Below are 15,380 nucleotides of genomic sequence, written 5' to 3'. Positions count from 1 at the left end.
ATTCCACATGTGTTAATTCATAGTTTTGATTAGTGCTGAGCGAGTATGTTCTGTCCGAGTATGCTCGGGCTGAGCTCCGAGTAGTTACAGCTGCTCGGTGATATGTTTGAATCGCTCCCGTGTGCATGATTTGCAACTGTTTGACAGCTTTATTACATGTGAGGAATGTGTAAGAAATAGACATTCCTCACATGTAATAAAGCTGTCAAACAGTCGTAAATCATGCACACGGGAGTGATTCAACCATATCACCGAGCAGCTATAAATACTCGGTGCTCGGCCCTAGCATACTCGCCGAAAGGGTTAACAGAATATACTCGCTCATCACTAGTTTTGATGCCTTCAGTGTGAATGTACAATTTTCATAGTCATGAAGATACAGAAAAATCTTTAAATGAGAAGGTGTGTCCAAACTTTTGGTCTGTACTGTATATAGGTTAGGGGACACAATACCCCACTTCTTTAGTGACCTGGCTGGGGTGGCGTCTCCTTTATCCTTTCTTTTCAGATGTGATGTATTTTATATGTTATATATTTATTAATCTACACAATCATATTCTTAAAGCTTCAGTGGAGTTCTGACAGCGGGAGTGTCCTCAATGAAATGGTTACGGTGACATTTGAATCCTCCTCTCAGGAAGGTATGCCTTAGTTTTTATTATTTGGTTGCAGTTTTCTATACTGCATATAATAGGAAAGGTTTTATGATGTTTAGCATAATTGGGAAATCACAGGATGACTAAGAATGAGCACTGGTCAACTAGGTTCAGGCCCCCTTACCAATTACTGTAGTTCTAATTTTTATTTTAATTAACCTTCAGTTTATTCTAGTAATATTTAATATCTGCACAGAAGACAATACATTAGGCTATTCTTTATATATTTTATCAGGAGGTGATATGCACCTCTGATTCTTCTGCTCTGAAAGAAGCACTCTCATAAAAGTTTTTATTCTCTAAATATATTGCAATTATATAGTACTATGCACTTACAATTGCTCATTTTGCCTTTCTACCCAGCTAATTTTTCTCTTTTCTCTGCTTTATGTAGAAACAAGAAATCTATTGTCTCTGAATTTATCAGTCCCATATTCAATAATTGACTCCGCTGCTCCCTCCTTCCCCCTGCCAGTGACTTTTGCAGTGACTCATGACTCATACAAGGAAAATTGGCCTCCTGTTTCTACATAGAGCTTAGAAGGATTCAGCTAGTCAGTTTTTAATAAAGTGATGCCATAGACCTTATGGAAAATAGAAGATTTAGCTCGGTAGAAGGGCGAACTGACAAATTGTAGCTACACAGTGCTATATAATATGACTGCGATATATTAAGAGGATAATAACTTTGATAGGAATGCTGTTTTAATAAGCATTGTGTACTCACCATTATATGGCTCTTCTTGAGTTTGGTAGGAGATTTCCAGTGTGCTAGTCCGGATTGCCCCACAACAATGCACCCAAATCAGGATTCACTCTATCACAGAGCGAGCCACATTTCCAGCTGCCTACCCAAGCCCAGCAGTTGTTGGGACATCCTACATTTACACATTGCAGTTGTGTGAATAACATACATGTGAATGCTGGGAAGAGTAGATGTGCTAATTGCCTCTTCAGAGAGAAAGAGGACTAGAACTGTATAGCGCCACCTATTGGAAGCAGCAATCCTACAAGTCACAATCAACCCTTTAACGAGTCGTGCAATATGACTTAGAATAAAAGCCAAATCAGAATCTCAATTTGCAGACACGGTGTTTCGGGCTATTGGCCATCGTCAGTGCAAAGTATGAGATCTGATTTGGCTAGATGAGAGACTCTGGACTCTGGGAAGAGTAGATTTCATTAATCAATGTATAGACTGTGCACAAGCTCTGAAGTATTACTGTGTTATGTCATTGGAGGAATGGATTAACAATTTGATGAACCCAATCTTTATTAATACAACTGATGTCCATGTTTTGTTTCTTAGAGCATGATTCGATAATAAAAGTCCGGAACTCCTCTAATGAAGATGATTGTCAGGATACCGCTCAGCTCATCTCTTCATTATCCTCTTTGCAACCCAAAATCTTTGCACAGCTGCAGGTTGGTGATTTCTTTGGCTTCTACTTAACTAACGTATAAGGGTTATTTCTGCAGTATACATTTCTGACTGATAGGTTGGTCACTATTCCTATAGAAGTCAGTAAATATGTGGATCTGCTTTTGTGTGGCACATTTTCCCTCTTTGATTGTTTGTCGTAGCTAATTTGAATATTGTATGTGAAAATAAGCAACTTTCTAAATAGTGATCTTCATCTACATAGGAGATATGAGATCACACAGTAGATGGATAAAATGAGTAAATCCGTACAGGAATGAAGCTGTGCTGGCTCATAAACGCTAGTGATAGCAGCAGCATTCTGAGCACACAGACCTCACATTTCAGAATGTATTTCTGGGAGAGAAACTGCCACATGAGCCAAGTATACCGTAAGGAGGTGCTAGATCCTGCCTGCCCACCCACAAAGTTCTAGGCTTTCAGCCCAGTAGAGGTATTTTAGGTTGGGGTCCCATCAAAGGGGTACACCTTGTCGAGGCTGGTGATCACTCATGAACTGGCCACTTTGTGCTCCAAGTACCTTTAATTTTTTAAACATATTTTCTCTAGCAGTAACGTAGTTACAATTTCATATATTCAATGATTGCACATCATAGCATTTCAGAGTACAGCTGTATTTTTTTGGTTAAATTGAATAGTCATGACACTTGCCTTTTTCTGTTTGGAGGTGCTGGTCAGTTTTCTGATATTCCTAAATGAGCAAATCTGTACAGGAATGAAGCTGTGGGCAGCACGGTGGCTCAGTGGTTATCACTGCAGCCTTGCAGCGCCGGGGTCCTGTGTTCAAATCTCACCAAGGACAACATCTGCAAGGAGTTTGTATGTTCTCCCCGTGTTTGTGTGGGTTTCCTCTGGGTTCTCCGGTTTCCTCCCACACTCCAAAGACATACTGATAGGGAATGTAAATTATGAGCCCCCAATGGGGACAGTGCCGATAATGTCTGTGAAGCGCTGTGGAATTAATGGCGCTATATAAGTGAATAAAATAAATAAGCTGTGCTGGCTCATAAGAGCTAGTGATGGCCGTAGCACTCTGGACACAAAGACCTCACATTTTCAGAGGGAAACTGCCCCATGAGCCAAGTAAAAGTAGGTGCAGGTTACAAACTGTGTATTAGGTTGTCTGAAAATAAATGAAAGAATGCCGTTTGCACAGCTCTCACCTTCTACACTGATCATTCATTGTCAGAAACTGATAGTCCGTCTTGACAAACAAGACGGCTCACTGAGAGATCAGGTTGCATGCTGCCCTCAGAAATCTAAGGAAGGGGATGGGAGCAGATACTGAGATGAGCAAGAAAGGCGGACAGACACAGAGAGAGACATGATTGCCACTCTTCACCCACACAGGAGCTAAGCTCAGATCAAAATGAGAATTGGAGGTAGAGCCTGCAGAGGGGAAAACTGGTGAAAATGCCACATAGAAGTCATAAAACAGCCAGAAATGGTGCTATTTCTTATGTCCACACAGCATTTGTAAGCACTTTTTCTGTCTCACTTATTGTTGTCTCCCCGATCTCTTTTCGGGGGCAGTATGTGTTTTGAGTGACAGATCAGACCAGCAGGGAGGGGTGAGGTTAGGAGTGTTGTAGAATAGTTCCTGGTCTATACAGCTGAATAGCCCTCATAAGATGGCGGTAGGTAAGGAGGGAATGCACACATGCCCCAGAGATCAGGTCAGCCTCAATAGAATAGAAATGGGCAGGACTGTGCAAGCTCTGCCATTGCTCTTACCTGGCAGCAGTGGCCGGTTTCCTTGACAGCAAGGTGTAACAATGAAAAATTGCTATGGAGATAGTCAGATAATAGAGCAAAACTAAACATAGATTTTGGCAAAACAAACCAGATATCTTCTATCGGCACATACCGTAAATGAGATGGCCCATTTATGAAAGAACTGAATACACCTCTCAATGATTTATGGTCAATTGTGTAGAAATTCCATAACTCTTTGTGATGGGATTATCCCTTTATTTGTTTAATGGAATTGTGAAGGATCCGCACCTCACCACCCTGCCGGTCGTCACTATTACGTCAGACGGATCACGTAATGCGGTCTCCCCACTTTTACCAACAAGACGTTCCACACCCCCTGGGGGACATATAAGGTCAGATTGGTATAGTTTTACACAGAAATACTCCTGTCCACATGGGCCCAGGGAGGCACGGGGAGTGAGAAGATGTCACTGCCGTGGCACCACACTCGCCCACAACTCCAACAGGCTGAGAGGTCTCTTTCACTAGCACCAGTGAAACAGCGCCTGGTCAGCCCGGTTGGACTGCCACCAGTTCCTCGTTCGATATACGACTGGTCTGTTTAACAGGGTTATATCAGGCCAAAATACAGCCCTGGTAGCATGGAAAGTTAAAGTTGGATCGAGATAAATGAACAGCTCAAGGTAATTAATTGCCTTAAGGGCACTAGACAATACACTATATACACAATGATTATTCATATACAATGGTCAGATATGTAAATACAGGGTATAGTACAAAAGATACAAGCGGATGGATCGCGTCATTTACTGATGTGACTTCCAGCCATGTGTGCGCTGGGCCTCAGGGGGCATCTGCTTCCAGCTGGGTCTTGGGTCCTTCACAGCACGTTACTCGACGTGATCCCCAGTTCGAAGGGGACCTCATGCATCAGAGAGAGCACATGGCCTTACTCTAGCATTTATCCCCTTTTGGGTCACTCCACTCCAGCCCTCTGGACTGAACCTAAGCCCCCTCTGCATGCCTCTAGAAGCTAGAAACTCTAAAACTCCAGGTGGGTCATAACTCCTTAATGGAAGGTCCTAGGGAGGTGGTTCTGGTGCCATTGGATCCAGCCGGGCCCCTGCTATGTGTTAAGACCGAAAACAGCTTTGCTATCTGTTTCCTACTAGCTATTCTACATATTTCCCCACCCTGTGAGGCCAGAAGGGATCAAGACCCTGGAAGGCGTCCAGTCTGGTCTGGGGATCTCGGAAATATACACAATATACATCTAGTATATATAGTATCTCCATAACGCCTTATGAAACCATAGCTGCCTAAACAAATTTAGACCTCACAATATCCACATGGCAAGCAATCCTTATGTTCTGCTCTGAACTGGTCAAAGTGTGAGATCTGTCACAGCCCTTTGACTCTCACTGTACAGTGGTAACAGAACACCTAGCTACTGCTAGGTGTTCTGTTACCACTGCAAGGTGAAAGGGGTTTTATAATCCCATGCCAAATAGGATACAAATGATTGACATGGAATTATATCTCCAATATTCTTCACAGGAATATGTAAAGCATTTAATTTATTCCTAAAAACTGGAGGAGAATCATTATATTATGTTTCCTCACTGATAATCTGTGAAGAGTAAAAATGTATAATTGATTCATTATGCTGTAAACAAGCAAAATGTTACCAGGATGTAGGTAAGACTTGGCGGCAGGATCAGACTACACAAGACTTTGTTTATAGTCTGTTACCATGGAGATACATGGCTCTGCATAGACGCTGCACAAACAATTTATCCCACAAGCCTGATTACTAACTTGCTTCAGTTTTGTAGATGTATTGGTGCAATAACACTTAGAAAAAGTCGTCATGTCCCTTACAATACCACTTTGCATAAAGCTAAATAAAAGATGTGAAAAAATGGACTGCACCTCTGAAATGTTGCTTAGACCTTGTTATCATTGTGAAGGGGATGAACATGAATAAGATATTGATCATTTTGGAATGACAGTGATTCTGCAAAAAAAATAAAAAATAGTTGTTAGCAGCCATAAACGTTTAAAGGGAACCTGTCATTAGATTTATGCTGCCCAGACCACGTGCAGCATTGCTCAGAGCCGGGCAACCCGATTGAGAAAACTTAGTGTGAAAAGCCATCCAGAGTCGTCATCAACTATTTAGGTCTTTCCCTATAGTCCGGTGAGGCCTTGACTTTCGCCCCACCCCTCTTCAGATGATTGATGGGTCTCTCCCTTGTGTGTACATGGGGAAAAATCTGTCAGTCAACTGTAGCGGGGAGGGGAAAATCCATCCGGGGCCGCACTGGATTAGTCAGGTGACTTCCTATAGTCCCTGGCCGGGTTTGTAAAGTATGTTTTCTCCGAAAAGCTGCAGTGTTTCATACCTAACTGGAATCGGGCAGCCAATGCCTGTTTCATGCTGCTCGTGATTCCAGCAGCATGAATCTAATGACAAGTTCCCGTTAATGTGTGGACAGAACAGGATCCACATCTTTGGTGGCGTTGACAACAATCATCTGACAGTAAGTTCTACTGTTGTCCCATATATTGAGGAGCTTCTCACGTACTAATGTTCACAATTGAAACCCTCTCCATTATGTATTTCTGTATTTTCCCCAGAGTCTACAGTTGCAGTCATCCTTTACATCACCGGATGGAACCACTGCCCTTATTGCAGTGAACCAGCCATCTTCTCCATTCACATCTCCTGATGAAACGGCAGCATTAATTACTGTGAACTCGCAAACTCCATCCTTCGCTTCCTCGGATGGCACAACTGCTCTAATTGCAGTGAATCATGAGTCCCCATCATTCACAACTTCTGATGGGACAACCTCTCTTATTACAGTCAGACAACCAGGTCTGTTAAATGCTGGAACAAGTAGTCAGCCGCTGGTGCTTGGTCACTTGCAGACCCAACAGAACGAGTCCTCTTTGTCAGCAGTCTCCGGTCACAATCATCTCGTCAGCATGGGGCAGCTGGTGACTGTGGAAGGTCCCACATCCGGGATGCCGGGAGAAGTGCACCAGATTCTGCTTGGGGAACTGCACCCTATTCCTATTAGGATTCTAGACCAGCAGCCGACCATTGGTAAGTGCATATGTAAATGTTCACCTACGTCATATAGCTGAAATAACCTCCAATACATCAACTGCATGGGGACTGTAACATATTACCTAAATAATGCAGATGAAGAGATCCTACATCAATGGTTGTTGAGCCACATTCTCGATTCTATGTGCAATATATAGAATTCAGCACACAGCGTTCTGTGCTCGCACTGAATGGCATTGTTAGCCTGTGTGTGTGAACGGTGAGTCTAATGACTTCAATGGTGTCAAGGTTTTTTTAAGCTTGCAGTTTATTAGTTAGGATCCTGTGAGCAATGTGGACTAGTCCCATCCGACACTGCCTGAGAGCTTTCTCCCTATTACTGTGCATAGGAAGAAATCTGACACCGTAATAGGGAGGTGTTGGCAATGTAATGTGGACCCTGGTGGACCTATCTGGGCTTGCACAAGATCGATCTTCCTACAGATATCTCATCCATCAGGTCGCCATGGCTCGAGATCAATCTGAAGGCTGTTAATAATAATATAATGTGGAAACGAAAACATTTATAGACAGATGGATGGATAATAGTCTTATTTGTCTTTTTTTCCATTGATTTTAGTTGAAGTTGGTTCTGTAGAGACATTCTGCATGGAGCAAGGTCAGGACGACCCAGGAGAGACGACCGAAACCCAAGCTCATACGGAAGGAGCAGGAAGCACAGATTGTCAGGACCCTGCATGAACTATGAATGAATCCCATTATCGGCTTTATCTTCAGCCCTCATATTGAGGGAAACAACCACATGTACAATAAAGACTGCTCATCCAACATTTGGATCACTACTGTTTCACTTGTTGCAGACCGTTATCCTGAGACGGCATTAGTAAAGGAAAGGAATGAAGCAACACAGCGGCATGAAGTGTGATACACAGAGTACTACTAACCCCTATAACAATCACTTTCAGGACGGGTGCTCTCAGTCTAATAGTTTATACACAGCCTTCTGTCTGCAGATAGTCACTCCCAGGTCATGCTGTATATACTCCGCTGGTATGCTGTACACCTGACTGTATATACTCCGATGGTATGCTGTACTGCTGGCTGTATATACTCCGATGGTATGCTGTACACCTGGCTGTATATACTCCGCTAGTATTCTGTAAACCTGGCTGCATATAAGCATATTACCATTCAATTATCTAGCCCTATTATTATCAGAAATTGAAAATTACAGATAGAAATTCCTAAAAATGAAGAAGGATGTTAACTTTGATTTTAACCTTAATTCTGGCAATGAAATTAAATTTCCCTTCTCTCCCCTAGCATTCACTATAGCTGCTCATTTTTCCCCAAGACTACGCTAACCTGTTTGTTTGAATACTCTTACACAGTTTTACTGCCATCATTGTTTGCCATCATTTAAGATTTAGTACTTATTTAATCTTTTCCCTCGCATGGACGTACCTCATATGTCATTGCAGGGTGGAAACTTGGTAGCCGAGGACGTATGAGATAGGTCCTGGCTACTGATGGTCATACCTGCACTACCTGAGATTCTCCGTTTCAGGATGAGGCCAGAATCCCGCTGTAGTTGTGACCCAGCCTGAGATATCAGGGGTTAAAGTGAGAGCTACGAGGGTCTGCAGCTGTCACTCCAAACTCTCACTTTAAGGGCTTATTCAGACATCCATGCAAATCGGTCTGAGATTGGACCGCAATGCACAGACTGGCCACGGGTCTCACGACCTGAGCGTGACCGCTTCATAAAAATGTATGAAGATGTCCTACTCGGGACAGCCATGGCCAGTCCACACATTAGCTATCCATGCTCGGATCAAATGGAACGGACGTAAGAATGAGCCTTAGCCTGTAAGGTCTCGCTTTGGGTCACAACTACAGCAGCGATTATGATCTCAGAGTCTCCACTTCAAAATGATTCTTGGATCACTGTTGTATCTGAGATACAGACTGACCTACAGCCTGCTAAAATGTCCCTCACCCCTAACTTCAGCCAGTGTGAAGGAGAACAGGAGAGCAGACAGGCTGCAGGGACAGGAGAGAGATTATGTGTGATCTTCTGTGTATAACACAAACAAGATAAAAACAAAAGGTTCAGAAAAAAAATCGTATAAAAATATACCGGTAAATGGCTCTTTTTTTCTTTTAAGACTTTATTGTTGGGGAAAACAAAAAAACACCTAAACATATTTGACATCCCCATATCTGTAACAACCTGAACTATAAAACTAGCTTGTCACTTAACCCTTCCAGTGATTATCATTAAAATTAATAAATTAAAAAAAGCTAATTTTCTTCAATTGAATAAAAAAAGCAATCAAAAAGTTGCAAGGCCAAAAGTTATATCAACTAAAATTACAGTTTATCCTAAAAAAAACGTGCCCTCTGGATCGGTGATGTCACTATTCTCCTAGCCACCGGACAGTCACATCGCCAATCACAGGACGCACATATGCCGCCCTCCCTTATCTGCATTCACATCTAATGTACACCACCAAAATAACTGATTATGGAGGAGAGAAGAATGCACTGTGTGCAGAATTATTAGGCAAGTTGTATTTTAGAGGATTATTTTTATTATTGATCAACAACTATGTTCTCAATCAACCCAAAAGACTCATAAATATCCAAGCTTAATATTTTTGGAAGTTGGAGTGGGATTTTTTTAGATTTGGCTATTTTAGGAGGATATCTGTTTGTGCAGGTAACTATTACTGTGCAGAATTATTAGGCAACTTAATAAAAACCCAAATATAATCCCATCTCACTTGTTTATTTTCACCAGGTAAATCAATATCAGTGCACAAAATTTAGAAATAAACATTTCTGACATGCCAAAACAAAAACCCAAAAAAATAGTGATCAATAAAGCCACCTTTCTTTATGAGGACACTCAACAGCCTTCCATCCATAGATTCTGTCAGTTGCTTGATCTGTTTTCGATCAACATTGCATGCAGCTGCCACCACAGCCTCCCAGACACTGTTTCGAGAGGTGTACTGTTTTCCCTCCCTGTAGATCTCACATTTTATGATGGACCACAGGTTCTCTATGGGGTTCAGATCAGCTGAACAAGGGGGCCATGTCATTATTTTTTCTTCTTTTAGACCTTTTCTGGCCAGCCACGCTGTGGAGTAGTTGGATGCATGTGATGGAGCATTGTCCTGCATGAAAATCATGTTTTTCTTGAACGATACCGACTTCTTCCTGTACCACTGCTTGAAGAAGTTGTCTTCCAGAAACTGGCAGTAGGTCTGGGAGTTGAGCTTCACTCCATCCTCAACCCGAAAAGGTCCCACAAGTTCATCTTTGATGATACCAGCCCATACCAGTACCCCACCTCCACCTTGCTGGCGTCTGAGTCGGAGTGGAGCTCTCTGCCCTTTACTGATCCAGCCTCTGGCCCATCCATCTGGCCCATCAAGAGTCACTCTCATTTCATCAGTCCATAAAACCTTTGAAAAATCAGACTTAAGATATTTCTTGGCCTATTCTTGACGTTTTATCTTATGTTTCTTGTTCAAAGGTGGTCGTTTTTCAGCCTTCCTTACCTTGGCCATGTCCCTGAGTATCGCACACCTTGTGCTTTTTGATACTCCAGTAACGTTGTAGCTCTGAAATATGGCGAAACTGGTGGCGAATGGCATCTTGGCAGCTTCACGCTTGATTTTCCTCAATTCATGGGCAGTTATTTTGGCCCTTTTTTGGCCAACACGCTTCTTGCGACCCTGTTGGCTATTTGCCATGAAACGCTTGATTGTTCGGTGATCACGCTTCAAAAGTTTGGAAATTTCAAGACTGCTGCATCCCTCTGCAAGACATCTCACAATTTTGGACTTTTCAGAGCCCGTCAAATCTCTTCTGACCCATTTTGCCAAAGGAAAGGAAGTTGCCTAATAATTAAGCACACCTTATATAGGGTGTTGATGTCATTAGTCAACACCCCTCCTCATTACAGAGATGTACATCACCAGATTTACTTTTAATTGGTAGTTGGCTCTCAAGCAAGCCTATGCAGCTTGGAGTAGGACAACATGTATAAAAAGTATCATGTGATCAAAATACTCATTTGCCTAATAATTCTGCACACAGTGTAACACTGCCCCTAATCACGAAGGGTAAATTATATCCTATCATTAAACCGGAATTAATTAGGGAATTTATTCTCTTTCTATCCCAATAATATTCTTGGACAGGTGTAGGATAATTTACAACATATAATATATAAATAATCAGAATAAAAGTTACATTTTAATCAATTTGATCAATTCTAGTCATATGTCTATTCTTCTCTCCCACCTTTCCCCCAAAATCAATCACAGGACACAACAGTTATGGTGCTTTCACACTGCGTCCTGGCACCCGTTCAGTGGCTCCGTTGGGGCTTACGTCTAAATCTGCAAAACTGGATTCGGCGCATGAGCAGACGGGGCCATAGACTATAATGGTGCTGATAGACCGAACGTGAGTTCTGTTGTGCATCGTTTTTGGGAGTGTCTGCCAACTGGAGCTGATAATGTCATGCAAGGTGAGGGAACAACTAAGTGCACAACAACGGGAAGAGGTGGAGGAAGCCCACACTAGGGAAAGGGGGAGTGGAGACCCCTAGGCAGATCTGACAACACCCTGACTCCCCTAATGTCCCTAAATAGGTTCCACACCTATCGTTGAGCAGGAAACCTAATCCCTGACTGCCCCTAGTGATAGGCCCTAGATAGGGAGGGGACAGGGTGAGCAGTCCCCACTGCAACTAAAGACAAACAGGTCAACAGACAAGGGAAACACTTAGCTTGAGGAGACACCAGAGAGATCACGCCTACTAAGGGAACGCCAAGAAGACACTAGCCGACTACTAGTATTTCAAGCCTGGATAGCGGAAAATAGTTATCACCGGTGACTCTCTGAAGAGACTGGACAGGCCTACCTGTAGAGACCCCCACATTGGCGGCCTGTAACCGCTGCTGAACTTCACAGCGGAGGTCATTCACCTCCAGAGATAGACAGCGGAACTGCTCTGCAACTGATCCCATACTAAAGGGTGTAAGGAAATAAAAGGTGCACGCCCAAAAACACACAAAAAAAAATGTCAATCTTGTGTTGTTTTTCTTTCTCTTTTTTTTTTTTTTCCCAAAACGTTCTCGGCCGGTTATTAAGTCATGCCAGGTGTGAGTGCAACACAGAGGGGAAAGGGAGCCCAGACACTAGGGAAAGGGGTGACCTCCTAATCTGGACTAGCGTCACCCTGTCTCTCCCTAACATCCCTATACAGCCTCCGCAGCTGTCGCCGATCACGTGCCTCGCCCTACTATCCCTGGCATAAGGCTATAGCTGGGGGAGGAAGGAGATGAGCGCTAATCAACCTCCGCTAACACTCTAAAGACAAAAGGGGAAGACAACACAGGGGAACAACAACTCAGCTTTAGAAGAACTCCAACAGGCCACACGGCCTAAAGATTCCAGAGAGGATGTGATGCTGCTTCTGCCAAGTTCCAAGTAGAAATTAGTATAACCGGCAACGCCCACCTAGACACACCAGGTATATATACACCTAGACTAAAGGGAGGTAGTCGCTGTGTCCTAAACACAGCCTCCTATCTAGGCAGCTGTCTGCTTTGCTAAACGTGGAGATCTCCTGCAAACCATTGCAGGGCGACTGTCTGTCACCTCTGACACACCCGTGACACCCTCCTTCATAAATGAAACAGGATGTGTCTGATGATGTGTCACACACCACATGGCCAGATAAGGTTGTAAAATGTTAAAATGACATCCCCGGTGAATGCATTTGTCATGATTGAAAGCAATGCAAAGGTGCAAAAACGCATCAAAAACGCTACATGTGAACATAGCCCAAGGTGTGGAGGAGTATTTTTGGTTTTGGTTATTTATTTTGCCTTAGATACAAGTCATTACCCTGGAAAGGATGTTCCTTAACATATTTCCCAGGAAAATCCATTTTTGTTTCGTTTTTGTATGCTTTATTGTGAGTCCATAAAAGTGGCGTAATACTCTGACCACGTTGCTGACAGCAGTGACCTGGGAGTCAGAAATGCTTCCAGGGGTCTTCCCCATGCTGTTCCCATGTCATTTGAGCACTGTTCCCATCGATTTGGGCAATTTTTAGACCTCTGCAGACCGCCAGGGGGAGCCGTCTGAAAAATGCTCGAGTTTCCCATAGACTTACATTGGTCTCGTTGCTCGGGTCGAGCACCCAAGCATTCCAATTTGCTCGACCCGAGCATCGAGCACCCGAGCATTTTAGTGCTCACCTATCACTACTGAGGTGTTATGGAAGCCCAGGAGATCCATCGGCTCCTTGTGAAAGCATTGCAGGTGGCTGATGGGAGCTGGTCGGATTGATAGCTCTGCAGGGGAAATGTCCATAGCACAGCTATGCACAGCTCAGCTAATCTGATTCTACAGTGGCAGAAGAGGTGAGTTTATTGAAATCTGTGCAGAAGAGGTGTCACTTAGTTACACCTCTTTTGCAAAGGGGTTAGTCTGACTTTAAGGTAAAGTGCATCCATCGCTTGCCAGTGTCAGCCAGCAGCAGGGCCCACTGGAGGATTCACAGATATCCTGGTGGGCCAGTCCGAGCCCACAGAGAGTCCGAGTCCACATAGTGACCGAATAATACTACATACCACCATACCATGACCAGCTCATATACAGTCATATGAAAAAGTTTGGGCACCCCTATTAATCCTAAGCTTAATGTTTTATAAAAATTGGTGTTTTTGCAACAGCTATTTCAGTTTGATATATGTAATAACTGTTAGACACAGTAATGTTTCTGCCTTGAAATGAGGTTTATTGTACTAACAGAAAATGTGCAATCTGCATTCAAACAAAATTTGACAGGTGCATAAGTATGGGCACCGCACCAGAAAAATGACATTAATATTTAGTAGATCCTCCTTTTGCAAAAATAACAGCCTCTAGTCGCTTCCTGTAGCTTTTAATGAATTCCTGGATGAAGGATGAAGGTATTTTTGACCATTCCTCTTTACAAAATAATTCCAGTTCAGTAAAGTTTGATGGTCGCCGAGCATGGACAGCCCTCTTCAAATGATCCCACAGATGTTCAATGATATTCAGGTCTGGGGACTGGGATGGCCATTCCAGAACATTGTAATTGTTCCTCTGCATGAATGCCTGAGTAGATTTGGAGCGGTGTTTTGGATCATTGTCTTGCTGAAAGATCCATCCCCTGCGTAACTTCAACTTTATCACTGATTCTTGAACATTATTGTCAAGAATCTGCTGATACTGAGTGGAATCCATGCGTTCCTCAACTTTAACAAGATTCCCAGTGCCGGCATTGGCCACACAGCCCCAAAGCATGATGGAACCTCCACCAAATTTTACTGTGGGTAGCAAGTGTTTTTCTTGGAATGCTGTGTTTTTTTGCCGCCATGCATAACGCCTTTTTGTATGACCAAACAACTCAATCTTGGTTTCATCAGTACACAGGACCTTCTTCCAAAAATAAATTGGCTTCTCCAAATGTGCTTTTGCATACCTCAGCCGACTCTGTTTGTGGCGTGCTTGCAGAAACGGCTTCTTTCGCATCACTCTCCCATACAGCTTCTCCTTGTGCAAAGTGCGTTGTATAGTTGACCGATGCACAGTGACACCATCTGCAGCAAGTTGATGCTGCAGCTCTCTGGAGGTGGTCTGAGGATTGTCCTTGACTGATCTCACCATTCTTCTTCTCTACCTTTCTGATGTTTTTCTTGGCCTGCCACTTCTGGCCTTAACAAGAACTGTCCCTGTGTTCTTCCATTTCCTTACTATGTTCCTCACAGTGGAAACTGACAGGTTAAATCTCTGAGACAGCTTTTTGTATCCTTCCCCTGAACAACTATGTTGAATAATCTTTGTTTTCAGATCATTTGACAGTTGTTTTGAGGAGCCCATCATGCCACTCTTCAGAGGAGATTCAAACAGGAGAACAACTTGCAAGTGGCCACTTTAAGTAGCTTTTCTCATGATTGCATACACCTGGCTATGAAGTTCAAAGCTCAATGAGGTTACAAAACCAAAAAAATGTGCTTTAGTAAGTCAGTAAAAACTAGGTAGGAGTATTTAAAACAAGAAAATGATAAGGGTGCCCATACTTATGCACCTGTGAAATTTTGTTTGAATGCAGATTGCACATTTTCTGTTAGCACAATAAACCTCATTTCAAGGCAGAAACATTACTGTGTCCAACAGTTATTACATATATCAAACTGAAATAGCTGTTGCAAAAACACCAATTTTTATAAAACATTAAGCTTAAGATTAATAGGGGTGCCCAAACTTTTTCATATGACTGTATTACCACCTCATAATGACCGAATAATACAATACTGATCATTAATAAGCACCACAATATTAATAACACTAATATTACAACTGGTGACATTATACTCAGGAGCTTTGTATATAGTATAAGTCTACAGGTAATAAAGTGATCACCAGTGACATT

At 42.8% G+C, this 15,380-nt stretch overlaps 1 protein-coding gene across 1 annotated transcript in view; it reads left to right on the top strand.

The window, feature by feature from the left end:
- Positions 1–8,211, top strand: part of CARF (calcium responsive transcription factor) — a 63,233-nt gene extending 55,022 nt beyond the window's left edge. Inside the window, exons 12-15 of the mRNA XM_073646444.1 lie at positions 566–641; positions 1,966–2,081; positions 6,454–6,925; positions 7,509–8,211. Of these exons, the coding sequence (XP_073502545.1) occupies positions 566–641; positions 1,966–2,081; positions 6,454–6,925; positions 7,509–7,630 (786 nt within the window). The 3' untranslated portion in view covers positions 7,631–8,211. The remainder of the gene's footprint in view (positions 1–565; positions 642–1,965; positions 2,082–6,453; positions 6,926–7,508) is intronic.
- The last annotated feature ends 7,169 nt before the right edge of the window (positions 8,212–15,380 follow it).

Source organism: Phyllobates terribilis, unplaced genomic scaffold, assembly GCF_046119375.1.
Source record: "Phyllobates terribilis strain yellow unplaced genomic scaffold, ASM4611937v1 Scaffold_9__5_contigs__length_417890890, whole genome shotgun sequence".
NCBI classification, from domain to species: Eukaryota; Metazoa; Chordata; class Amphibia; order Anura; family Dendrobatidae; genus Phyllobates; species Phyllobates terribilis.
This window is presented reverse-complemented; position numbering and strand designations above follow the sequence as displayed.